The 12,735-nt window shown below is 30.0% G+C and overlaps 1 protein-coding gene across 1 annotated transcript in view; it reads right to left on the reverse strand.

The window, feature by feature from the left end:
• The window catches only part of LOC107445401 (uncharacterized), a 223,121-nt gene that overhangs the window by 106,225 nt on the left and 104,161 nt on the right, over nt 1-12,735 (reverse strand). Inside the window, exon 4 of the mRNA XM_087149754.1 lies at nt 5,521-5,823. Within this exon, the coding sequence (XP_087005880.1) occupies nt 5,521-5,823 (303 nt within the window). The remainder of the gene's footprint in view (nt 1-5,520; nt 5,824-12,735) is intronic.

Below are 12,735 nucleotides of genomic sequence, written 5' to 3' on the forward strand. Positions count from 1 at the left end.
ATTTCTACAAGGTTTTGTAAGCACCGATATTTTTTATACGCAATTGCGACATTTTAATTTCAAATCCCACATTTAAATTACATAAAATTTTGATGGACTTTATTTACTCCAATTTCATCTGAAATATAAAAGTATTTTGGTTATTGTTTTAGTAGTTATTACGATTTCCCCTTGATTTAAAAAGATTCTGATATTTTTAATACTATGGTTTGACAGCAAGCGAGTTTTGAATCGCGCATTAAAATAATTATTTTTTACGTACTCTGTTTGTGCCGATTTTAACACGTAATTTTTAAGAGGTTTTACGAACGTGTTTTTTCTTCTTTCCCGTTATTGCTGCATTTTTATTTGTGATTTTGAATATACCTGATATTTTCACATATTACAACTCGTGAAATTCGATTCAGTTTTAATTTTTTTTCGTGACTTAAAAAGTAATTACGTATCTTAGCCAAATCAACACCTTCCCAGGAAAAAAAAAGATATGTGTTTAGATTAAACGCGGTCCATTTTACAAAAAAAAAAAAAAAAAAAATTCAAAACACGGCATAATTCTTTAGTCTCATGAACACGTGCAAGTTTAACAACACACATCGAACCTATTCTTTTTGTTGTCACATGTAATTTAAAAGTCATACATCGTAATTTGTATTTATGCTATCTGAAAATTGCGCATCGCATTTCGTATCAACATTAACGAGATTTAAAAATAATCCATCGCATTTCGTATTTACGGGATTCAAAATCACATATCGCAATTCGTGTTCTGGCGTTTAAAATATCATCCGTTGCTACTTTTCTAGCAATTCATATGCACGCGTTTTAAAAACCATATATCGCGATTCATATTCATGCATTTTAAAAATCAAGTGTTGTGAGTAGTCCTTTCGCAATTTAAAAGCTACATGATTCGTATTCACGCGATTTGAAAAACAAGCATCGAGTTTTTTATTTACGCAATTTAAAAATCACACATGGCAATTCGTATTCAAGCAATTAAAAAATAACACATCGCTATTTGTATTTCCGCGATTTAAAATCCCAGAAAGGAAGAACACCATCTAGGACAAATTCCAAAACTGATTAGGGGAGAGGGGGGCACATGTGAACATAGTATGGTTTACCAATATGATTTGAAATAAAAAATCTTGAAAAATTTTCAATTGATGGCAGTACTAGTCCTACCTCTCTACAAAACTTTCAGATCAATGAGACATTTGGTTGTTCTATTCTGACAATTTCTTTGTATCAGCTGGGGTTGTATATACTTTTATCACTCACTTCTTCAAGTGAAAACATAGTATAAATCAACTAATAAGATAAAATTAACTATTGCAGACCATTATATGAGCATTCAGGTAAGTTTATGACAATTATTTTTTTTTCTTTACTCAATTAAAAATTCTTTATTTTTGAAGTTAGGTTTAAGAAGGATGATGGAGCACTTGTGAACAAAACATCAGGGGCAGATATGAACAGTTCACATGTGCCCCTACATAGTATTAAGATTATTATCCTCATGAGATTATAAGTTTAAAAAATATGCATGCATTTAAAATTAATATTATTTAATTTTCCATAATTAATTTATTAATTTTTTTTAATATTATTAAATGGTTGATCGCGCATCACGCATATTAACAGATACATCTGAGGAAGATAGAATTGCTAAAGCTACAAATGAAAAGATAGAAAAAATGAAAAAAAAAAAAGCATGAGAGAGTATTAGAGAAGAAAGAAAAAGGCCCATTACAACTTCTGAGGAACATGAAATTGCGAAAAACTCAACAGAGGAAAAATTATCGTACAGCTGAAAAATTATTTTCGTATTGACAGTATTGCTGTACGATTTAAATTCACATAGTAAGCTACAACCCCTTCAGTATAATGCATATCTTTATCTGTTATATTAAAGATTTTTTTTCTTTGAAATATGATGATTGCTTTGTGTTTTTAATCTTGCTCATAAGTGCCCCAGGCATGTTCATATGTGCCTCCAATAGGGGCACATGTGAACAATTGAAGTCATTTTTCTAAAATATCATAAAGTAAAGAAATATTTTATTGAAAAATCTCAAAAAATTCCATAAGACAAAGAAAACACTGTTTAAACACATGGACTTCTTTACTGCGAGAAATTGATGATATTTTTTGAAAAATGAAGAAATAAATTTTTTTTTTCACATGTGCCCCCCTCTCCCCTATATTATTTGCTCTAAGTTTAATACTACCCACAACAACAGCTTCTGTCGAAAGACTGTTTTCCAGAATGAATTTGGCCTGTTCAAAATTACAGAGTAGTCTTTAAATACAATCATTACATTTTCATTTAATGGCTCAAAAAATATCACATGATCAAGTAGATAAAATTATCATAATATTCAAAAATTTTGCAAATTACAGTATAACCATTAAGAAATTTTTTAAACCATTTTCTACCTTCTTGGAGCATTTTATATCATTTATGATTATATGCTGGGAAATGATTTGTATATCATTAAATTTTAACTGTATAAAAAATTTAATCAAGATAAGTTTCGTAAAGTAATGTAAATTTTATTGATTGTGTATTAATTGTAAATAGTAAGTGTCATGTTAAAAATATATTCGTCATAAAAAGTTGTAAACAAGTATCTTAATAGTTTTTTATTATTAAGGAATATAGTTCCTTAAAATTTAATGTGTTTTCTTTCTTTCTTTTTCTTCTCTCTCTCAGCCTCTTATTATTAATTTAAAATAAAAATGTCTGAAAGTTAAAGTACATTCCCTAATAAACGCTAAATCTTATTTTCCACTTAAGAGGTTTTGTTTTAATCATTTTTAACCCTATAAACTTTCTTTAAATCAAATTATTTAACTTGAATTTATATTAATAACTAGAATATTTATTTATTTGAAATTTAATTCTATGAAGAAAAAAATTTAACGTTAAAATTTATGTTTGAATGGACTTTTGTATTTTGTAATGTGATAAAAAAAAGTCAATTTTTCCATAGCTTTTTAATTATTTCAATTTATCTAAATTTTTTCTGATAAATTGATTCTGATTTTCGAATTCTGTTTTCCTTCTTCAGTAATCAGTTTTGCATTTTCTAATTTTAAACGTTTTAAAGTATTGTATTTTCTGCAAAGAGATTACAAGAATTTAGTGGACAAAAAGAATTTAGTGTTATATAAACAATGATGTTTATATAACAATCACCACCAACAATTGCTTTCAATATGTCGATCTAAACACTTTGGCATGCTGCCCTTCATTGGTCAATCTGCTGTGGCCCTTCACTGAAAAAGGTTGCGCACCCCTAGTGTAGATGTTAACGTTAAAGTATAGAAATAAGCTATTTTACAGATTATCTAGATATTTTATATATTAATTAGGGTGAGCTTTTAAAATGCCAAAAAATTGTTTCATTTCTGAAATGACCTAGGTAGTCCACAAATTACTCTACTGTACTACTACTGTAGGCACCCGTTAAAGTGAAAACAAGATGTTTGTTGGAACAACAGCGACGTTTCTATGCTTTTCAATTAACATAATTTAATTCATTTTTCGTTCGGTAAAATATCACGTCACTACAATGAAACAATCAACACATTTGCTTACACACTTTGAAAACTATAATACAAAGAATCAAATAGTTCCCTCATTTTTCAATATGCAAATAATAAATTGAATAATCTAATGAGTGAGTGAAATGATAGAAACAAACTTTAATGAGGCGGAAACAGTAAACGCGCGCACTACACAGGTGAAATGTGATTCAGTTAATCCGCACATTATCTAGGAGATTTAGCGCTAACATAATCAATTAAATATATATATATATATATATATATATATATATATATATATATATATATATATATATATATATATATATATATATATATATATATATACTTTAAAACTGATGAATTATTTATGTTTGAAGAATTTACTTATCCTAATACGAGGAAGTTATCACCTCCTTTTAGTGGACCGTATAAAATTCTTCAAAAAATTTCAGAAGCTAGTTACAAAATAAATAGAAAGAATAATTTAAGTAAACAAGATTTTGAAATAATACATGTATCAAAGCTTAGGAAATATCACAGCTCACAAATGTTGAAATTAAATCATGAATAGTGTCCAAAAGAAAAGAATTTTTTTTCTTACCTTCTTCAATGGAAGAGAGGAGATCCGAATCGCGTGTGGAGATGTTTACCTCAGCATCATTTAGATGTGAGGGCGAGGAAAGTTGAATTTTTTTTTTCGCTCAACAAGGTGAGAAAATATTATAAACTATTTTTGTATTGTCCAATCTGGAACTCTCAATATCAATGTGCTTCATAAAATTCTGCTTTCCTCCATTTTAAGGGGGAATACAGATTTTTATCAGGTAAATAATTCCTTTAACCACACAAAATCTTAAATTCTGATTAAATGACACTTGTTGTCCAGTTCGTTCACATAAAAATTGTGTATATTTTTAACCACACAGAATCTTAAATTCTGATTAAATGACACTTCTTGTCCAGTTCGTTCGCATGAAAATTGTGTATATATTTTGTGAAAAAATTTGTGAAAATTTTAGTAGAATAGTTATATAAATATGTTTAATTTTTCTTTTGGTTTAGTTGACTAAACAGATAAATTGCATTATCATGTTGTTATTTTGTCATTGTAAATAATTGTTATTTTTTGTGCACATAATTGAAAAAATGTTATTTGTAGTAGGGAAAAGGACAGTCGTACCAATCTAAATTTTAAAAATTTAAAGTATACGAATTTTTTTTATTTTGACTTACCAAAATTTCTTTTTTGGGGCGGGGAATGTAATACAAAAATTATAAAAAATTCTTTTGTATTAATAAAAGCATTAAAACTCTTTCGCTTTCATAAAATGTCTTTGGTAAAGAATAGGTGTAGAGATATTCTATTTTGGGACTTCAAGGCTGAAAACATACCAATGAACTATAATTAGATTTATATTTCAAAGGATTAGGAAGCCTTAAATGATTATCGATGATGCGTAGAGTTACAAGGTATGCACGACTGAGCCTTTTTACCTCCTTTTGTGTTAGTTCTTAATGCAGGAACAATAGTTTTTGCCTGACTTTCTCAAGTATGCTGTGGATCTGATAAGCTGTGACGGAATTACCTGAGAGTGTTGTCCACCCCCCTCCAGTGTGGAGAATGGGTGCGAACTGTTATAGCCACCAGCCTACCCTTAAATAAAACTTATGAAGAACTAATTGGTTCACGACTTGTTTATTTGAGCTAAATACAAACCAAGATATGAGGGATGTAACCCTGATATATATATATATATATATATATATATATATATATATATATATATATATATATATATATATATATATATATATATATATATATATATATATATATATATATATATATATATATATATATATATATATATATATATATATATATATATATATATATATATATATATATATATATATATAATTGCATAATATAATCAATTAAAGATAGTGTAGAGAAAAACTCACTGCAAATTCGTGGCTGGAGTTGCCAGATCACCAATCGTTGTGAGCGTAAGAGTGGACCAGTAAACAGATCCTAAATACTTCCTAACCAGCGGCGAGTGCTCATTTTCGGGATAGTCTGGATGCTTATAAGCCCAGCTACCCTTGAAACCTTCCAGCTCAGACAACATGTAGTAGAAGCATCCGAACCAATGAGCCAACAGAAGCAGGACGTGGATGAGGTTGGCAACTCTCCACAGGTTGGGATAAGCTGTTCGTGATTCCACTGCGTAATAAAACTTGTAGATCCTTCTTGCTTTTAGAAATCTAGAATGGAGGATACACAAGAGTTTAGATAAAGAATTCAGGATACTGTAGCTCCTTGTGCTTAAAGTAAAAGACTAAACACAAAATTAGACTTCACAAATTTATAAATTTACATACACATTCGTTTAAATTTTTAACCAATCAAAATGAAGGGAAGTTAAAAGTACTCTAACACCAATCGAATTATAATTCTTCAATATATATATGCACTCAATTCTCTTTTTTATTTATCAATATTTATTTACTATATTTTCCTTTTACAGCCTTTTCTGCTTTCACATTTCACCTATCCTTCATTTTGTTTTCACTATCCTTAATTTTTTCCCCAATTTTCCTTTTCACAACCCAGGAATCCTTTTTTTACTGCCCTTCAAAACCACGCTCCCCTAAAAAGTCCCACAAAACATCTTAGATTAAGAGTAAAATTCAAATAAAAACTAAAATGTCTTAAACACTTCCTGAAACATTAAGGAGAGCTTAAGAACACAATCACATTAAACCCCGCTGGTCAAACAATTATCCTCAATCACTTAATTAGGACTTTTCTAACAATTTGATCGGAAACATAAAGATCGTCCACCTAAAGATGTTCCAAAAACAGGATAGGATCGGTACTTTAATTTTCTACTTTAAGTATAAGAGAAAGGCAATTAAGTAAACAATTGAATTAAAATAAAGTCTAAATTTAATAAGTTAAATTAAAATATAAATTAAGTTACGATACAATCAATAATATAACAATTATTTAGAATTAATATAAGAATTTACCTATTTCTCAACGATGATAGTTGATATAATAATTCGTTTACTCTTAACTATGGTAGTTGATACAATATTTCGTCTATTGTTTAACTATGGTAGTTTTTTTTTCCAATGGCAGGCACTGAACATTATTCTTTGCCTATACTATGCCAGAATTGTTGCTCATTTCGCGTTACCCAGTGGGCACCTGTGAACCAAAGTCACGGAGGCGAGCAACATTGCCCACGCCACACTGCCACAACCCGTTTATAGGGTGGGCCACATTTACACATCATACACACACACAACAGAGGACAGCACAGAGAGAGAGAGAGAGAGAGAGAGAGAGAGAGAGAGAAACATCCATGCCCAGAGCGGGATTCGAACCCGCAGCCTATGGCTTCGCAGTCAGGCACGCTAACCGCTCGGCCACCTGGCCGGCTTAACTATGGTAGTTGATATAATAATTCGCCTACTCTTAACGTTGGCAGTTGATACAATATTTCGCCTAATTAGTTGATAAGTGATAAAATAGTTTTCCTACTTCTTAACGATAGTAGTTGATATAATATTTACGTCGATATAACGTTTTCATTAACGATGGTAGTTGATATAAGTTTTTTCCTACTTCTTAACAAAGGTATAATGATAGTTGATAAAAGAATTTGTCTCCTTCTTAATGAGGATAATTGCTATATTTTCCCTACCTTTTAATGGTGGTAGTTGATATAATTTTATTTTTTTCTTCACTTTTTCATGATGGTAGTTGACGTTTTTTCGACGTCGTCAATTACATCGACGTGTTCTGTTTGATAACACAGGGTTTTGACATCATGTTTCCAATGAAACTTCTGCCGTAAAAAAGTTATTGAAGTGTACTCAGATTTACTTTGTACCCTGGATAAACAAATTAGAACACTGAATAATTACTATGCATAGCTGAAATAAAATTCTATGCATGAATTTTGTCTAAAAAAGCTACATACATGTAACTAAATTTTAATTGAAGAAAAAGCAAGTTTTGATTGTCAAATTTAACAGTATGCTCAAACACATACAGTATGACACAAAAAAGGAAGATTAGCAGATCTTTATTACTGACACAATGTGTATATTACTGTAAATGACCGAAATGGCCGATTGTTGACTTACAACGTTGAATGTTGACAATCACATAGTCGCTTTCGTAAATGTTCGAAATATATACTAGGTCTAGTTAAGTGCTACTGTCCACCTTAAAAAAAACATTGATGTAGAGCAGGGGTGTGAAACTCGCGGCCCGAGATAAATATTTTTGTGGCCCAGTCAATATATCCGAAGCAAAGTAAAAATAAATAGAAATGTGAATTAGACACGAAACCAGCATATACAATTATAATTTACTTTATTTATAAACTATACGGATCATTTTAAATTGTCCGCTCGAAAATTTAAAATTCTAATTGGCTGAATGGAGTCCGTTTCACACTAAGCTATCAATTAGTACATAATCAAGTTTATCCTATTATAGCAAGGTAAGTTGGTTATTTTGCTCCAAGGTTCTCAATCAATTCTGGGATTTGAAAGAAAAAATATGTAAGTTTTCGTAAACTATAAATCAAGACACAAGCTTGTTCTCCGATCAAATATGGTTGCAAGATTTATTTTTTATGGTTTATATAACCAAACACATATCCGATTTAAATTTATTGTTACAAGGCAAGGATCAGATCATTACGAACATGTTTGACATAATTAAAAAAGCATTCAAATGTAAACTATTTCTTTGGGAAAGGCAACTGAAAAATGAAGATTTAACGCACTTCCCAACGGGCAAAGAAAACAAATCTAGTTTAGATGATACTGCATCGTATCAAAAATAGGCAGAAAAAAATTTCAAATCTTAGAACAGAATTTGAAACAAGGTTTAAAGATTTTAATTCTTTGGAAGACAAATTTTGTTTGTTTTCTTCGATTTTCTCAATAAATATAGACTCAGTACCCAGTTATATGCTAATGGAAGTGATTGAGATTCAGTGCGACTCAAATTTGAAGGTAAAATTCATTGAAGTGGGTTTGCCTAAATTTCACGAATATATATATAAGCAAGGTTTGAAAATACTCGAAAATTCGCGTATGAAATTATTTCCAAGTTTGGAAGTACTTATCAGTGAGAGCAATTATTTTCTGTATTAATGGAAATAAATCTCCTGTCCGAAACCGTATTAATAACGCTCACGTTTTGTCAATTTTGAAAGTAGTCTCGGCCAATAAAATTTCTCCCGAAATAGAAAAGATAATAGCAGAGAAGAGATGTCAAGTATCAGGACGTAAACAATAATTTAACTTTATATATGTTTAATACAATTTAAAATAAAAATATTTGTTTCCATGAACATTGATTTTTTTTTTTGCGGCCCACCTAAAGTTAAGCATTGTTTATTTGGCCCAAGTTGTTACCATTGTTTATTTGGCTTAGCTTTTGAGTTTGACACTCCTACATTTATCCGGTATGCCCTACGTCAATGTTTTTTTAAGGTTCAGTGCCACTGCCTGGTTTACATTTGCCCGGTATGCCCTACACTGATGTTTTTTTTAAAAAAGTTAAGTGCCTGGTATGCATTTAACCGGTACTCCAATCACTGATGTTTCTCCTAATCTATCCTCAGCAGATATTAAAATATCGAATAAAAATAATAATATCAGCGAATAAACTAATATAAAATCGGATATAACAAATATTTCGGATATTTACCAAAGCGACTCTGTGATTTTTGACATTCACCTGTGAAAGTCGACATTCTCGTGATTTCGGTAATTGACGGTAGTATGTATACTATAACATAAACTATTAAGTTTGATTCTGAGTATGACAGCGGTTTCGAATATATATGTTTTAACAGCAATTTATCATGTACCATAAGAGTTGCTAAATATTTATTACTACAGACTACAGAGTACTGTTTAAGGAGTAATTAGTCACTTCAGTATCCACGTTAAGTGCCTGCATCCATCACAAGAAGTGATCGTGCGTTAACATTTCTAACGGATTCCTCTTTTCCAGTTTTGCATTTAGTGATGTTTGAATTATTCGACGTCACTACATTTCACTCATTCTCGGTTTAACTTAACAGAATCAATAAACCTAAAAAGCTTCTATTATTTTCCATCAAGATGCTTAAAATGTTATTAACACTATTAATTTTAGGAATAATAAACTTTATTATTCACTTTATTTATAGATATTCATTAAGAATGTTTTCAATATATTTTTAAGGACAAAAAATAAATAAATAAAGAAAGAAAAAAATATAGATAGCACAAAATTACTTTCGAATTATAGAGTTTGAAAATACAAAAGAAGTATTGACTAATAGTTAATCCATAAACAGAAAATTATAAATATCCTTAGCTATATATATTTTATTACTAATAAGCTTCTATTATTTTCCATCAAGATGCTTAAAATGTTATTAACACTATTAATTTTAGGAATAATAAACTTTATTATTCACTTTATTTATAGATATTCATTAAGAATGTTTTCAATACATTTTTAAGGACAAAAAATAAATAAATAAATAAAGAAAAAAATATAGATAGCACAAAATTACTTTCGAATTATAGAGTTTGAAAATACAAAAGAAGAATTGACTAATAATTAATCCATAAACAGAAAATTATAAATATCCTTAGCTATATTTTATAGTTGATTTATGAAATTCCATATATATATATTTTGTTTAGAATGTAAGCTTTATTTCCATGTTTTTCGCAGGTTTAAAAAAAGATAACTCATTTTTTGAAATGTGCCATTAATAGAATATTTTTATGCACGTAAAATAAATGAAATACAATAAAATGAAATGAAACAAATGTAAGAACATTATAAAAAAAATACATTAAAAAAGATGATGTGTTGATTTTCTGATAGTCAACTGTCTTATGCATCTTACCTGATTAGCACGTTATCAAAATATAACTTTGTTTTGAAGGCTTTGAACAGATAGTTTTTTTTGACGGATTTTTTTCCTTGAAATCTTTAAATAACGTTGTTTTTTGCTAAATTAGCATGCCTGCCTAGATGAAAAAAAATGCCTTAAAAATAAAGTTTAAACGAAATGTTTAAATTCCGTTTAAAAACTACATTTAGATAGAAATTACATTTAAAAAAAATTGTTTTATGTCGGCCTGTTTAAAGTGCAACCTTTTTAAAAGTGCAATGCAGAAAGTTTTACTGAGGCTATTCAACAGTACTGCAATACTTCTCCAAATCTTTTGTTGAAAAACTCCGAAAAACATGTCAATGAATACTATATTTCAATTGAACACCACATTCAGAGTTCATATACATATTTTATTGCTGTTTTTGTTTCTTTAGCCACTTGCAGGGCTGCCAACTTTCTACACTTTTTGTAAATATTTATTCTAGTGGTAGCTATATTTATGCTCTAATGTATTATATTTTATTTATTTAAACTTATTTTCCACACTACTACATATAAATGATTTAAAAGTTCATATGCAACGCCACATTGTTTAAGATCTTTCATAAAATGTTGGCAAAATTATCACAAATTGTGAAAGCTTTAGTTTTTAAATGCATGTCACTGTACGAAATATTTTTCAAAAAGTGTAGTAGTTGGCAGGCCTGCACTTGCCAATACCAGAAGGCCATCTTGGTGAAGCCAAGCGAATTTATGGCAGTGGGCGTGTTTCTTGATTTTCAGGGGCGCAATCTATGGTCAAGAATACGACTTCAGACACACACACTCACAGCCCGTATATAGGGTGAACCCATTCATACATCCATTCATTCAACCACAGATCCTACTTTTGATCATAACCAGAGAACGATTCATCCCCAAATCAGTACCCACAGGTATGATTTGTTATGGGAACGTGGATAACTTTGTGACCCGACAGATTTAACGTGCACCAGTCACCATTTACTACACGGGGTGTCTGACATGGGCCCAAAATATGCACTCTAAAGGTAGCATTTGCATTTTAATTGAAACGCCAATGTGTTCCTCCAAAATAAAAGTCAACTGTTATATGTTTTTAGTCGGTGTAATAAAGATAATTGCTTTCTCATAAGATACTTTTACATAACAATGTATTATGACAGCATCATTTCATCGCTTCCTTTAATACAGGCGTTATTTTTAATATGAACTATAACTGAGATTTTGGGTATAATTTTGTTGTAGTATGAAAGTAGTTCTGAATCTAGTTGTCAAAAGGCTTTTTCAGTTGCATTCCACAAATGCTCAATAGGGTTTAGATCATCTGAAGATGCTGGGAAAATATAAAAACCAATCTTTAACAATCCCAAAGACCCATTATCTTAATGAAAGTGTCCCACGGCACTAGGGTAGAACATCATCATTATAGGACTTAATTAAGGTTACCGTGCATTCGAAATAAAGGGCCCAAAATAAATCAGATAATGATTTTCTTTTTCTTTTTTATCCATCTACCATTACACGGTTAAAAATTTTAGTGTATTTTAACATCAGAAATGTTAAAACTATGTTAATTCAAGCTGGAGAAAACACACGGAGACTTAAATTGCGATTATTAGAAACATCTTCAAGCTTCATTAGGCAACCAAACTGATTTTAACATCTTCATCAGTGATTTGCCAGATTTCGTTAGAGTTTTTATTTTTTCTCCTTTTTTAAATATTTGGAAATGTCTCTTAATGAAGATAAAGTTTTTAAATTCATTCTAAAAATGTTGAGAAAGTGGAACACCTTTTAAATCCTAGAAGGATTTTAAAAAATCCAAAATGTTTCCTTATTTCTTCAAAGCAAAACAAATGATGCAGTAAGGATAACTTTATAAAAATATCGTTGGAATTAGATATAGTCTTAAGTAGAAGCAAACATTTCTAACAATATTTCTTTAGAAAGCAGAGTTAGTTCAGTGAATAAAGCGGTCAAACACGAGGAGTGATCCCGGTGATAACTGTTCACTTCTCGTACTTCTATCACCAACCACAGTGCTGACAAAAGATATCCTCAGATCAAGGATTATAGTCTCCATGCTGTCGGGCTAACCATGGGAGGTTGTCATGTTTATGTAATGCAAATATATGCCAGTTTCTCTCAAAACGAACTTGGTCAAGACAAGTTTATTCCAATATTTGATACGAGAGTTCTCAAGTCTTCTGGGTTGAGTTCAAAA

This window comes from Parasteatoda tepidariorum, chromosome 8, assembly GCF_982258835.1.
Source record: "Parasteatoda tepidariorum strain Cologne lab strain chromosome 8, Ptep-v5.0, whole genome shotgun sequence".
Lineage (NCBI taxonomy): Eukaryota > Metazoa > Arthropoda > Arachnida > Araneae > Theridiidae > Parasteatoda > Parasteatoda tepidariorum.